This window comes from Siphateles boraxobius, unplaced genomic scaffold (assembly GCF_051911475.1).
Source record: "Siphateles boraxobius isolate OS27281-9 unplaced genomic scaffold, OSU_SipBor_1 86, whole genome shotgun sequence".
In the NCBI taxonomy this organism is placed as follows: domain Eukaryota; kingdom Metazoa; phylum Chordata; class Actinopteri; order Cypriniformes; family Leuciscidae; genus Siphateles; species Siphateles boraxobius.
In genome coordinates, this window is record NW_027509215.1 from 9,106,389 (window position 1) to 9,122,500 (window position 16,112).

At 36.8% G+C, this 16,112-nt stretch overlaps 1 protein-coding gene and 1 long non-coding RNA gene across 5 annotated transcripts in view; both read right to left on the minus strand.

Moving 5' to 3' along the window:
- LOC143731373 (uncharacterized) overlaps positions 1 to 16,112 on the minus strand; it is a 315,959-nt gene that overhangs the window by 157,527 nt on the left and 142,320 nt on the right. The gene's annotated exons all lie outside the window — the stretch shown is intronic.
- The window catches only part of eps15l1b (epidermal growth factor receptor pathway substrate 15-like 1b), a 61,256-nt gene continuing 46,823 nt past the window's right edge, over positions 1,680 to 16,112 (minus strand). For 2 of the 4 annotated variants that reach the window (XM_077222121.1, XM_077222118.1), the window contains exons 23-24: positions 11,869 to 12,029; positions 1,680 to 2,801 (exon numbers count right to left, since the gene is read on the minus strand). In XM_077222121.1, the coding sequence (XP_077078236.1) occupies positions 2,655 to 2,801; positions 11,869 to 12,029 (308 nt within the window). In that variant the 3' untranslated portion in view covers positions 1,680 to 2,654. Of the gene's footprint in view, positions 2,802 to 11,868; positions 12,030 to 14,783; positions 15,999 to 16,112 lie in introns of those variants that run through there. The other 2 variants (XM_077222120.1, XM_077222119.1) reach the window with 2 other exon arrangements.

The window sequence follows — 16,112 nt, forward strand, 5'->3', positions numbered from 1 at the left end:
CTTCAAAGCAAAGCAAATATAACGGACTGTGTGTTTACTGTGATTACTGCAATTAACAGATTTCAAAGTACAAAGTCTAGGCTATACAAGAACTATCTATTAAAGATGAGATATTCTCCCAAACTATTTACAAAAAAAAAAAAAACATCATGCAATGACACGGTTTAAACTATGCAAATAAATACAGGGATTTTGAACTTTAAATTCACTTTTGTGTGAAATGTCTGAATCCATAGAGTTGGTCAGTAATCCCTGACCCCACTATTTAACCACTCAGCACTAAAACCACAACTAAATCCAAAGACTAGACGAGAAAGTCTGGCGAAGCGTCTGAATGAAGCGCACGTGTGGATGGTTAAGTAAGTGAGTGAAGAAAAACACAAATGAGGAAAGAGCTGAAGCTTTATGTTTCTGTCACCTGAGCCCTTCTCATTTGTCCATCTTAAAATCAGCCCTTTCAGCGGCCTTCAGTAAATAAAAACTCGCGCAGGAATTTCCTGTTATTCCAAATGGGGGTAATTAACATACCGAAGCTAAAATTCATGCAGCTGTTAAATTATTTTCACACTTAGATCTCAATCTTTCCAAGGCCTCCATTTGAGTCCGGCTCGAGCTCGGACTTCATTCTTCCAGCTTGTGTTACTCGACGGATCCAGGAAAAACAGCAATTTGAAGCTGAAGCCGTTCACAGACCATTTGCAAAAGACAAAGGTGTGATAGACGCTGTCACGAGCGAAATGAAAAACTCGTCCATCACTAGAGCTTCACAGCAGGACAAATATATTAGTAATAGTTAAGCTCACTAACATGAACATGAGCAGATATGAAGTGTAGCAGGTGCACAGATCTGATCTGAAAGACTCAATCTGTCTGAATGTGCACAAACCTCTAAGATTAGTCAGGCTATAGACATCAAGTGTGTTTCATAAAAACGTAGATTGGCCTAATGTAATGCCGAAAAGTAAGACTGACCGCTAGTGGGTCACACTAGAACTTAAGACACTGTCTTAACATAATGGCTATGTTTATGCAACCATCCCCTGGATCTGAAGGCAAACGGCCTGATGCAATGAAGTCAATTTTAAAAGCAGATGTTTTATGTTGAACACTGCAGCTTCTTTATTTCATATTTGTCTTTTAGTTTAAGTTGCATTGGCTCTTAATGTCTCCTGAATGCAATCCAGATAATGTGCATTCAATGTCAATGTCATGGGTTCTATTCCCAGTAATGAATGAAATTATAAACTGTAAACCTTATATACAGTATCTGACAAATGCGTAAAAACCGAAAAAATTTCAATACCAGTTAAATTTTATTGGTGGAGGAATATCATAAACAAGGTCATATTTCATTAAAAAAATAAAAATAATTATAAGAATATCTGAAATATACTTACTTCGCAATGTACAGAATATATGATAGTTCTTAATAGTCTCCAAACAATGTTTATTTTCCTTAAAATATGATTATATATGTGTGTGTGTGTGTGTGTGTGTGTGTGTGTGTGTGTGTGTGTGTGTGTGTGTGTGTGTGTGTGTGTGTGTGTGTGTGTGTGTGTGTGTGTGTGTGTGTGTGTGTGTGTGTGTGTGTGTGTGTGTGTGTGTGTATAGTTAACTTATGATTCTGTGAAGAAATGGCTTTTTTTACTCAAAGAAACAAAAAAACTATTTCTAGTTGATCCAGATAAATATGTTTAACATTTATTAAACATGTTTAATATTTATAAAACACTGAAAAGCAGCACATTATAAAATTGTTTTCAGCCCTTTTCTACAATAGAAACAAAACACGTAAAAACATTGAATGTCAGTAGAATCTTCAACGTGATGAAAAAGAGAAAATCAAAACTATATAAACACCAAAAATTACTTCTCTAGCATTCAAACAATCCATAACCTGCTGATTTTAGTGTCGAGTATCACAGATGTAATAAATATATGAATACATAAGAATGAGCTCAATATACAGTATAAGGCTTCACGTCACGCAAAATATGCTTCTCAAACTATTTCAAGAAAAGAGTTCAATCTAAATCAACGAAGGCAGTGATGTGGTGTCATCTGGCGGATCTGATAAAGATTTAAAGGGTTAAACACAACTAAAGCTCAACATCATTAAAGAAAAACCATCTCACCCTCATATAAATATAGCAAAACCCAAATAAAAAGCAGCACGGCAGATTCCTTCCTTCAAAAGTACAGAACATGCTTCATTGATCTTAATGACACTTGCATAAATATTAAACAGTATATGAACGTGCAACCGAGCTGAAATATTAGATCCAGAGGGATTAGTTGGGAATGCATTAATTACGCAGGTTTATATGTTAAACACACATCATATATGATCATATAGTGCACAGACGCTGGGTAAATGTCACAGATTTAGTCATTCACCCCTCTTAGTTAAGCAAACATCTGATCATGACAGTTTCTCAGGTGGATGAAGCTGATCGGAATCAAAAGGTCTGAGATATAAAGCACTTGGGATCAAATCTGCTTTGCAAAACCAACATGGCTGATATGTATTACGATACTGATGATGTGCATAAATAAATGCCTGTGCACAAGATATGTATTTGGTAAAGCTGTATATAATCTTTATAAAGCAGAAGCACTTCATTGGTCCAGGGTTCTTCAATGGTCTGAAAGCTTCATGTTCTGGGCACTTCCGCTCGACTGAGGGCGAGGGCCAGTTCCAGGTCCTGTTGTTCCTGTAGTTGCAGTCTCCTCAGTCGCTCCGCCTCCTCTCTCTGGCTCTCGCGTTTGGCCCACTCCAGCTGCTGGGTCTCATTTCCGAACTGAACCGGGAAACAAACGTCATTACAAAAGATAAAAATCATCAAGCTGGGCGAGAGATCTCAAAATATACATGTAGATTGACATTTTTCAGCACTTTTGATCTCCATTTTTTTTTGTTGAGTGTTTTAAAAGCGTGATTTTTTTAAAACAAATGAATCAAGTAAAATTAATCAGATAAAATAATCAAGATGTGTTCACAAACTTAATAATAATGCTGTGAGATTTAAAAAAAAATATTGATTTAGCAGCATTTTTCTGATAAAAATTGCGATAGCGATTTAAAAAATAAATTCCAGCATTGCTGTGCTTGTTTGTATGGCTGCACAATTGGGGTAAAATGCTGTTTATATATCATTACATATAAATATATATATAATTGTATTTTACATGAATTCTGCAATATTACAATACTAATATGGTCACACTTTAGATTAGGCTCCAATTCTCGCTATTAACTATAACTTTTGCCTTAATAAACTCCTAATCACTGCTTATAGGGTAGTTGTTAAGTTTAGGTATTGGGTTGGATTGAGAGATGTAGAATATAGTCATGCAGAATAAGGCTTTAATATTTGCTTTATAAGTACTAATAAACAGCCAATATTTGCAAAAATATTCATGCTAATAAGCAACCAGTTAAGAATTGGAAGAGAATTGGACCCTAAACTAAAGTGTTACCATTAATATTTAAAATATTATTACAAAGAGCAACAACATCTTTCAGAATGATTTTTCCGGGGTGAAAAACAATTAAAAAAAAATATTAACAGCCAATCAGAATCCATCATGCGTTTAAAAGCTTGTGCTCTTAAAGCGACAGATGATAAAACTGCAGCGTGTGCTTATGATAAACAGAACGATATTTTGCGTTGGTGTGAACGCTATTATAGTTATCGTTCCTGTGTGAACGGGCCTTTGCTCAGAAACTCGTAGCACATATTTAATTAAATTGGAGCCTTTGCAATTTGCAAAACACTAAGCCATAATCGTGATGTCACTTTCATTTTAGATTAATTGTGCAGCCCAACTTAACAGCCAAAATAAAAGTGCATTGAAATTATTATATTAATCATGATGTTGCTTGATTTTATACCGCCAGTAAAAGCATTATGAATATATTGTGACTATTCAATATATCGCCCAGTCCTCATATCAAATCACATGACAGGGTGAATTAAAAATCACTCATTTCAAATGAGCACAAGTAATTTGCGCACAATTATGTATCATCAAATCCGTGATTTGTTTGTTTTTGATTAGTCAAAAAGCAGCGCGAGGATCATTTACGTCATCTGTTGTGCAACCAATGATTGAAATCGAAGAAAGAAACCAAAGCTGTGAAGTCTTTGGTTACCATCAAATGTAAGTTACCAGTGACCCAACACAGTGAATGAAGTCAAATCCTCATGAACTAATTTTGTTTATGAGATCCATTTCTAAATAACACAGAATACATATATTAGAGGCAATATACAGAGGGCATAGAAGTATTTGTTCACTTGAATAAGACTTAAACTATTTGAATATGCTTGCATTAGAAAGTCAGTCAAAAGACACTTTATAACTAAAAGTTGTCGAAATCATTTGATGCAAAACAAAGTCTATTAGCATTTATTTTAGTGTAAAAAAGCACAAACATATGTGTTCTAATGCAATGGCATTCAGACATTTTAAGTGCAATATCAGCGTCTAAATACTTTATGAAGGAGCTTTATATAAGAAAACAATGTCTACACTTCAGTGTTTAAACGCCTTATGTGAACTTAACCATTTCTTGTGTCTTGTCTAGTCTTTTCTCACTGCGGTTGGTCTACTGGTCTTACATTTGCTGCTGATGTTTTCTAAGGTTTCAATATGTGGTCTGACATATGTTCTCAGGGTGATTTGTGAAGGGATTTGTGTGCAGGCAGGGTGGAGTAGGTGTTTCATGGTTGACACAAACACATGCAGAGCGCTCAGATGTGGTCAGCAGACCTGCGTTTCACCTTACCTTCATGTTTTCAGTGCCTGGGAGAAAGACAAATTACACCACAGCTCTAAACAAGCATGGCAAACAACACAGAGCCTCATGCAACATGCAAAACTGCATCTGCTCTGCATGCCATGACTCAGCGCACACACACACACACACACACACACCATCGCAAGACAGCTAGCAGAGCAAAGATGTGGTTTCGGGTCAGTTGAGCCACTTGTGGCATGACCTGGATTTGTGCACCTATTATGCTTTTTCGAATATTATCTTTCATGCAGTGTGTAATAAAGCTGTTTGTGAATGTAAAAGGTCTGCAAAGTTTTAAAGATCAAAGTGCATGACAAATAAAGCTATTGTCTCGTTAGAGAAAGAATTGATTTTGAACTGCTGAAAGGAGTCTCCTGTTACATACCTAATTAATGTAACAAATTTGCATCTTCATTGGCTGCCTGTGAACGATGTCTTCTTTGCCCCGCCCTCAAACACTGTAGATGTAACTGAGACTGGAAGAGTTTGGTTCATGTTGTTGACTCACGGTGGAATTGATACAGTAAAAGCGACGCCATCGTTACTGTTCGAGTCACTTACCCCTTTTCCACCAAGGCAGAGCTGGTGCTGGTTCGGAGCCAGAGCCTAGTTTCAATTCGGTTCTTTGGTTTTCCACACGCAAAGCACCAGCTCCGAACCAGGAAAAGTGGTTCTTAAGTAGCACCAAATCATTGCTGGTCTAGAACAGAGCCAAGTAAGAACCACTTGCGTCAGGGGCTGGGGGCGGGGTTACCGTGACCAACAAGACGAATAGAAACTTGTGACCGCCATTTTTAAATAGCAGCTAGTCGAGCTAATAGCAGCTCGATTATAAATATCCGTCTATGTAAGTTACGGCGAGCTGCACAAACGCGTTGGACTCCGATGTATTTTGTAAACCCATGAGCATCCATAGTATTGCAACGTCCGTTATTGTTGATGGCTTGTTCGAGATGCATCGGAGCGGCGCGGACCGATCGGAGCTGCGGGAGTGTTTGGAGAACATACGACTCCTTGTGCTTTTAGATCGCTATCGCAGTGCTTTGATGTCATGCGGAGATCGATCTGCGAGAAGCCGATGCATCTCGAACAAGCCTGGCGTACTGTTTGGCGCTACCGCACTAGCGTTGCTGGGCAACATGAGACGTATACAGTGACGTAAGATCTGGCTCTGTTGTGGCTCTCTAGCCGGTGGAAAGGCAAATCGGTTCTTATTAAGCTCGTCAGTCGAACCCACTCTGAACCAGCTCTGGCTCTGGCTCTGAACCAGCACCCGGTTCTTGTTGGTGGAAAAGGGGTAACTGTGTATCAAGAGCTGAGGAAGAGCTGAAATTCAGATATGCTAATAGGCGTTTGGTTTCTGACACACGCTGTAAGCGGTAGACCAATCACAACAGACTGGACCATCTGACCAATCAGAGCAGAGAAGACCAATCACAACAGACTGGGCCATCTGACCAATCAGAGCAGAGAAGACCAATCACAACAGACTGGGCCATCTGACCAATCAGAACAGAGCACAGTAGACCAATCACAACAGACTGGACCATCTGACCAATCAGAGCAGAGTAGACTAATCACAACAGACTGGGTCATCTGACCAATCAGAGCAGAGCAGACCAATCTCAACAGACTGGGCCATCTGACCAATCAGAGCAGAGCAGAGTAGACCAATCACAACAGACTGGACCATCTGACCAATCAGAGCAGAGTGGACCAATCACAACAGACTGGACCATCTGACCAATCAGAACAGAGTAGACCAATCACAACAGACTGGGCCATCTGACCAATCGGAACAGAGTAGACCAATCACAACAGACTAGGCCATCTGACCAATCAGAACAGAGTAGACCAATCACAACAGACTGGGCCATCTGACCAATCAGAGTAGAGTAAACTCACCGAAAAAGGGGGTTTTAGAGACTGAATCTTCGAACGAACAATTTCTTAAATCTTTTAGAAATGAGGTGATGAGCAATGTATATTATGAGATAATTAAATATTTTTACCTTTTATGCATGTAATGTAGGAGACATTTAATATAAACATTTTAGTTATTAACATTTAAAATAGCATAATTAAACTGTTTAATCCTGATTAGGGATGGGACGATTACCGGTTTCGCTATAAACCACGATAAAATGTACTGACGGTTAGTAATATCGTTTAAAATTCAATTATCATTAAAACCGTGTTTGATTATCGCGATTTTAATAACTCACTATAAATCCTGTCTAGCCAGCAACAGTCTGACGCAGGCGCGCAATGTTGGGGTTTTTCTTTTTATTCGAGAAGGAATGGCGGAAGGAGGTGACCGTGTTCGGGAGATTATTCAGCATTTTAAGAGGACCAAATCTGAGGTGTGGTCATATTTTGGCATTTACAAAAATCCTGAGGGAAACTTAATCGAGGATGGTGTCCTCAGAATGTCTGTAGAACATGCTCAAAAAAAGTCGCAGTGATAGGGGTAATCACTTCAAATCTACCGAGCCATCCTGTGTGACCATCACACACTGTTGTAGCGAACGCAAGGCAAGTTAACCTTGATCTCAATACTAAAACTACGTCTGGGAAATAATTGGGCACAAAATTTTGTTTTGAGTTGAAATATTTTATCTCACTCACTTGAAATAAACGTGAAGCTTCTGCGAAGAAAAGTTCGCAGCAATAAGTGGCTTTGAGCCAAAGACGAACGAACAAGTTCAAACAAGACTATTAAGAGTGACATTTAAGCGATAATAATGTATATTCATTGTACACTTATTAATAAGTATTATTATTTTTACCACATAATTACGGGGACATATTGAATAGAGATTAATGTCTCTATTCTTACCTGTTAAATCCATTTTGTACAGCGTACAAAACTCGTCCTGACAAGATGATCACAACAATATTATAAAATTCTGTAAACAATAAATCAACTCATTTTCAATACAATCAATAACGGAGACGCAAGATGACAAGTTGTATTTGAATGAAATGAGAGCGCGCGTCCGTTGTGATATACGTGTATGTGCACTGAGTTATAATGCGTTGCTAATGACGACGGTCATTATAAGGAAATGCCACATAATAGAATCTTGCTTTAAAAAGTGCATAGAGCTGCTCGTTTTATTTGTTGTTTGTTGATTCTCAAATATAAAACTTGTTGAAATGTTTTCAGTGTGAGCATCAGTTCTTTTTTAACACTTTCATCTTGTTTTAACAAAACCGTGATAATATTGATAATCACGATAATTTCCATCACTATAATCGTGATATGAAATTTTCATACCGTCCCATCCCTAATCCTGATGTTGTCTATGAGGTTGTATGAAATAAATGTTGCAGTGATACTTGTGCAATTATTTCAATTGTGGAGCATCGTCTCAAACAAATATACTTAACTCCATTGAAATTGATTTTAAATCGTCATTTAAAAAGCATATAAAAATGTGCGAAATGAACGTAAAGTAACTGTGACAGTGTGGTGAAACCAGCTGCCACTGCATGTCAAAAAAACAGGAAGTGTTTTGGTAAACGCTTCTCACTTTTCTAGACCTCAGTGTCATTCTGAGGTCATATTATGATGCTTTTGTAAGGTCACTTATACACAGTGTACTTCAGGAATATGAAAGGCCATTTAAAACCATCAAAAACATTATTTTTATCCAAGATTTTGGTGTCAAACATGCTAAAGTACTTTTTATATATAGTTTTCGGAATCATTGAGTTGAAGATAATAAGACGTTGCAGAAACCAGTGAAAAGCTAAAAAAAACTTGTTTTCCTAGTTTAAAAAATCTACACATCATTGAAACAAAAAACATATATTTTTTAAAGAAAAATGTAATATAGCTTATAACAGATAGTGCTGTTTTTAGAGAATATATCTGGAATTAAATTTATTTTTATGCCATAGTAGCAAATTTTGTTAAGGTTAACAATTTTTGAGGTAAATCAAATAAACAAATTATCTTTAGCCTTGGAATGGATGAATATGATGTTGAGTATGATGTATGACTTGTGTATGATGTATGATTATGAAGGATGTTTGTTAAAAAATTGACTACAAATATAAATTGTATGAAAATTATAAAAATGTTGTCTCCTGAAACCAGGAATTACATCATTGGTCTCATCATTTTAAAGGAAATATTCAAGCAAAATTGTTTTCTTCCACTATTTTGTCACAAAAAAACAAACATTACATTTCGGTGAACTAACGTTAAAAAGTTTGAGGGTCATAATAAATATTAGTTGATATTAATATAAAATATTGAGTTGAAGAATGACCTGTGTGTGTGTTCATGAGTCCAGTACACTTGAAATCAAAGGTTTGGATTAAAAACAAACAGACCGTTCGGTCAAAAACCTTCAACACCAGGTTTGTTCCACTACAGAACTTCCTCTTGTTGTTCCTGTTCAGCTGCAAAAGCCTAGAGTAACCTAAAATAGAGATCAGTATTTTTTTTAAATTTCATTTCAAAAATATTTAAAAATTTGGGGTTTAAAAGACAATTAATATGTAAAAGTGTATTGACCACATCTGATGAGAACAAAAGTAAACTTGAGCTGGATTATGTCATTTAGAGCAGCGTTTCCCAAACGGGGTGCCGCGGCACCCTGGGGTGCCTTCTGGCGAGAGCAGGGGTGCCGTGTAAAAACTCCATTAAACATTTTTAAATTGCTAAAATGTGTAAAAAAAAAAATAATAAATGTATCATCATTCTCGCATCGTCTAATAACGACAAATAATGCACACAAATTTATAATAAAAAATGCAACTCATAAGTTTTCCGCGTTCGTTGAATTGCGGGGGTTCCTCATGATTTCATTAATGTTGCGATTAATGTTTTTCAGTTTTACGCGTTAAAAAAGATTTAAACACAATTAACGCAGCATCCGTTTTTTTCTGTCATCCTTTGGCTAGCCTTACATTATATAATCACGTTCTTATTCATGCAAATGCTTTTAAACCATGCAACCGCGAAAAGACAAAAGAGAACGCGCTGTCTGTGAATGTCCTGCTGACACAGGACGAAGCGCATCGCGTGCCAGAATCGACTTCTCTTTCGTGCTTGAACGAATAATAACACACAGTTATGCCAAAATGTCCGTTTTGTTGAGTATCCTCATGAGAGCAGTCTTAAATTAGTTAAAATCTTAAATTAGAGTTGTGAGAAGATGGGACGTGTGTGAGATAAACAAGTGCAGCAGTGACAACAGAATCAAAGAACAGGTAACAGTGAAAATTACTCACTGCTCTTGACTAAAGAACGCTTGTAGCTTTAATAAGGATTCATCTATATTTAATTTATTATTTATGCAGTGAAGACTGTAAAGTGTTTGATAACTTTATTCAATTTCTGTGTATTTCCTGACATCAGTAGCAGTATTGGTATCAGTGATACTGGGCTTCATTCATAAAAAAGATGCCATTAAACAATTATTTAAAATATACTGTCTTTATGTTGTTTATACATTAATTTGGAGATTAACTGTGAAATTATTACATTATAAAATATATTAAAAACAAGCTATCTTGTGCAATTATAACAAAATTATCCCAATATAAAAACACAAATAGGCCTACACTGAGTGAGCAAACATTTAGGTGAGATTTGCAATGGTAATTGAGCAATGTTTTGCTGAATTATGAATAAAAGCCTTAATTAAATATGTCATCATGTAAAGTCATCTCTGCAGAAGAAATTAATGATTTCCTAGACTTTAAATGGATGGACAAAAAAATTGATAATATTAAAAAATATCTATATGACAGTAGGCCTATATACGGCAGTTATTCCCTGTGGTATTGAAAATCAATACATTTCAAGGTATAGTATCAAAGTAGTATCGTGACAACACTAGTGTAGGGTGCCACAATTTTTTTTAAATTTTCAAAGGGTGCCTCGACTGAAAAAAGTTTGGGAAACACTGATTTAGAGCATCATGATTCTGGATTAAAAAAATAAATAATAATTTTTAAATAGAGATAAGGATTCTCCCACGATTATGAATAGACGAAACAACTTTTAATTTACTAGAGATTCTGACTAAATGTTAATTGCTGAAGTCCATTTAAAACATATTTAATTAATTTGAACTGAATGAATGATTCAATGACTCACTCATAAAGACTTGTTTCCTTACTGGATGAATCATTGTTTTTGAACAAATGATTCAATAATATAATTATAATATATAAATATTTTTAACAGTCACTTGTCGTAACAGTGTAATTGTGTTACTTTCAAAAGGTGATTTACTCTATTTTGATCACAACTGTAGACATCAGTGGTTATTATCCGAACTATAAACATTAATCTCAGTACTTCTGTGATAATACGAATTACTGTAACATAAAATACCTGTACTGTGTGATTGAAAAGGATGTTTGTGGAGCGGTTTCATACTTATTCGTGACAACGGCTCTATCTGGGTCAGAACGCAGATCTGAAGGTTCGCTGTGACCGTACTTGTCAAAAGTTTTTGTTTTTTTTATAATTGGCAAACTTTGCAACATAGACGCTATTATCGAGTCAAATCAAAACTGAACTAAATTGGACTGAATAATGACACTATAGTCTTCAGTAGAGCTGCTTCATAATTGATGAATTTAGCAACATTAACGTTTTTTTTCCTGTTTATTACTGTGAAGTATATTCGAAACAACGTGTACAGTTAAAACCGCTATATAAATTAAATGCACCGTACAAGTGCGAATTATGTGCAATATATCCAAAGTATTCTGTAGACATTAAAGTTGTATGGACTATTTTTTTGGCACGAACGAATTCCTTTTGTGTTCCACAGAATAAAGAAAGTCATACAACATGAGGGTGAATGAATGATAACAGAATGATTAAAATTATGTATATTTCGAGGCATGATTTTGGCATTAGCATGATGCAGACGGGCAAAACGGCAGCGGAGGAAAGTTGCAAAGCAGCAGTTATCGGCATGAAGCGGATGCAAGTACTACAAGCTGAACAGAAATGGGCTGCTAAAACAATGACAGCACACAGAGAAACTAGCTAGATGGAGACGATTTAGACGGCATGATGCTGGACTTACAGCTCTAAAGTCTGATAACCCTGTGGATGGGTTAACAGCAGACCGTAAGGAAGAGGACGAGGGCACGGGTCCTCTGTCCATATGTGTCTTTCGAACAGCTGGAGCACCAAACCCTTGACTATGCACCCCTGAACCGCTATTCGTGACGGACGAATTCTTCCCTGAAATAGTGTCAAAACAGAAAGAAAACAAAGGTGACTCCCAAAACACCAACAGAACAGATGAGGTACAGGATAGATCATTAAAAATGTCAAAAAATATTATTGAAAGTCCTATAGAATTAGAGCTGCACGATTCTGGTTATTTGAGAATTGAGAATCACAATTTTTTTTGTTTCAAACTGACATCTCGATTCTAAACAAACAAATAAACAAAATAATGTTTTTTTACTAGAAGTTCGGACGAAAATGTTAATAGCTGCAGTCTATTTAAAACATTAATTATCAGAGTGAATCATTCAATGACTCACAAACACTTTTCTTGTTTTATTACTGGATGAATCAGCATTTTTTAACGGATCTTTTGAATGAATGATTCAATGACCAATACATTTTTAACGGTCACTTGTCGCCACCTACTGGTGTAACGATGTAATCGATACAATCTTTATTTAATTAAGCACAGTTACTTTCAAAACGTGATTCTCTCTATTTTGATGGCTTCCGTAGATCGCTTCAGTGTTTATATCCGAACTCTACATTTTTATCTCAGTACTTCTGTGATCATATGAAAATTTGTAACACAGAAATAATGAAACTGTGTGGTTACAAAGCGGTTTCATAAATGATAACGGCTCTCTCTGATACAGCAGCAGTGCAAAAGCAGATTTGAATGTTGCTGTGATTTTGTCAAAGGTTTAATAGACACAGGAGAATCGTTGTCATTTAGACATGAGATCACGAAGGTGTTTGAATCGAGATTGCGATCTTTTAACGATTAATCGTGCAGCTCCATGTAGAATTTAGTCAAACGCACTGTTTGTTTATTTATTCTTAGATTACTTATTCAAGCAAGAGCACACCCCACATGATTTGATCAAGCATTTATCAACATTTAATGTAATATAAGCACTAATGATTAGCAATTTATATGCAGTTGCTTTAATAAATTCCAGTCGCTTTCATCCCGATTGTGCAATGATTCTGGATTAATAAGACCTACACAAACTGATTAAAAGGCTTTATATGCAGGATACCCTTGATATGTGAGAGAAAGTGACAGCAGTCAAGAATCAGAAGAAAGCAAAATGTAAAAATCAGTTTGAAAACAGCAGCTCCATTAGGCTCAAGTAAATATATATTAAAGGGTCACTCCACCCATTTGCATTAAGATTTCCATTGTTAGAAATCCAGTCATACTATTGAATGGTCGTGCAAGACTCTTGCATTTTCCCCTGAGACGAGAGAAATCCTCTATTTACCTTTTTCACTGCCTCCTACAATGAAGCAAAAATCGTCATTTTACGTCATTGTAGGAGGAAGTGTAAAAGGGGGGGATTTCTGTGAAGACTACAAGCACTAGTTCCCACCCTTTCAAACCCGCCCATAGGGGGTTGCCCCTAATGCGCTAACAGACCTATCAGATCAGTGCCAGTGCGTTTGATTTCACCGGGAGAAACGTTTTGAAAATATGGACGAAGGTACTGAATACACAGATTACTGTAATGCTTTATTAGCTGGTTGTCCTGCATCTTCAATAAACAAGCTACAGCTAGTCCAAAATGCAGCCGCTAAAGTTCTTACTAGATCAAGAAAATATGATCATATAACACAGATTTTATCATCACTTCATTGGTTACCTATAAAGTTCCGTATTAAATACAAGATATTGCTTTTGACTTATAAAGCTCTAAATGGTTTAGCTCCAGTCTATTTAACGGATCTTCTATCGCCTTACAATCCATCGCGCTCTTTAAGATCACTAGATTCGAGGCTTCTGGTCATTCCTAGGATATCCAGATCCACCAAAGGAGGCAGAGCATTTTCACATTTAGCTCCGAAGCTCTGGAATAGCCTTCCTGATATTGTTCGTAGCTCAGACTCTCTCTCCCAGTTTAAAACTAGACTGAAGACGCATCTATTTAGCCAGGCATTCATATACATTTTTATCTTACAGTTACTGTAAATTCGGCCTCTAGTTAATAAACGCCAGAGGAGAACTGGCACCCGACTGAGCCTGGGTTCTCCCAAGGTTTTTCTTTTCTCCATTGGGTCATTTGATGGGGTGTTAGGACACCATTAGGTCACTGGATGGAGTTTTTCGGTTCCTTGCCACTGTTGCCTTTGGCTTGCTCAGTTGGGGATATTCAAATTAATTAACCAATCATACCATTGATTAGCTCTACCAAACTTGGATGTCTTTTTTTTCCAGTAATAAACAAACATTGTTAAGTTGTTTTGATTGACACTGTGAAGCAGCTTTGATACAATCTGTATTGTGAAAAGCGCTATATAAATATATTTGACTTGACTTGACTTGACAGGCGGATGCATTATGGAGGATCTGGATTTTGACGAAGTTATGGTAGAAACGGATGTTCGTGGCTACCTTTATGAGCCACAGTATAGCGACGAGCAGCTGAGGGCTATGGAGGAACCGGAGGCGGGTGAAGCTGCTGTCACCACAGGCGATGCAGACGATCGTCCTGCCGCGGACGAGGAGCCCGCAATGGCTCGAGCTGGGGCAGATTGGTGGTGCCTGTGCTCTCACTGTGCGCCAATGGACACAGAACAAGAGTCTGTCTGCTGCCGAGAATTCCAGCGGTGCTACGGAATCGGAGGATGACACGGACGTGTGTGTTGTTGCTCACCCGAGTTTCGCACCACACATGGATAACGGCATCCAGGAGACCTACTTTAGAATACCTAAATTCAACTGGCAACGTCAGCCAAAGCCTACAGGGTCAAATGGTCGTCTTTCTGTAAAAAAAGTTTATTTTCATTTTGTTTACACGCTAACGTGGCAGGTTCATTGCACAAATATCTTGCAGTTAAACTAGCTACAGTAGTGGGAGTGGTCTGCGGAGCTGAGCATTGCAATGCACTATGGGGATTGTTGTCTACAATCCACAAGCACTAAAAAGTCATTTTCTGCCTTTTATCGGCCAAGAAGGTCCTAAATTAGAAATTTATGATACTATTCTACTACATATATGACCCACTTTCAATACATATTCATGTCTCCACCGGTGGAATGACCCTTTAAAGTCCCCCTGTGGTGAAAATCAATGTGGTGTTTTTAAAGTGCTTTAAGATAAACCATGTGTAAATTCATTTCTGACGTCACAAACTACCTTGTAACCAATCTTTTCTTTTCAAGGAAAAAACTTTTTTAAATATGTCATTTTGGTGATCAAAGATGAGTTTTAAGGAATAAAATGATTGACTACAGGGGGACTTTAAATGTTTGTCTACATTCTAACATATGCACAAATCTAAATAAAAAGTAAAATAAAAGTACATTATACATTACATTAATTATTTTTGGTATAGCATGAAATAAGTACATTTATAACCAACATTTTTCAGTGAGCTCATTGCAAGTCCAAAGTATACTTCAGTTTTTTCGTGTACACGAGGGTCCATGTGATGCAAATTTGGTCACCAGAATTGCAAACGCGTCGCCCGATTTCTTTTTGTCGGTAATAACTTCTGGAGAAAAATATCCCAGACACTGGACAAAGATGAAACTTTCTAAAGTGCATGTGTCGACCGCCTGCATTCACACACGCTATCAAATCGAGTATACTTTGAAATACGTTAGCATATGCGTAAAAAACTCGGCAAAGTATCCTGTGGGCTTTAGAAGTCGCTATAAAACTCCTGCCTATCTTTCGGAGAAGAAGTTTAATTATCTTTGATTAAAAGATAATAAATCTTTACATCCACAGAGGCCCGTGAGTCCTGCAGTGACTTTTACATCCTGAGTCTGATTGAATATATGTCAAAAGTCCAAATTCACTAGCGATGCACCACTGCATAGGTTTCATTTCTTCAAACTATGAGCAATATTATAACCATTATAAATAGCAAACAACAAACCACAACCCACTACAATAACCAACAAGATTTATGTGAGTTGCAGGCGGTGCAAAGTGGCTGAAATCTGATTGAAGAAGAATCTCACGAAACCTGTAGAGAGCAAGAAGCAAAAGAAAAAAAACAATATGTATATGCAATTAAAGTAATAACTGCAATTGTGCATATATAATGTTTGTGAGTAAACATCATACACTGATTGTTTAA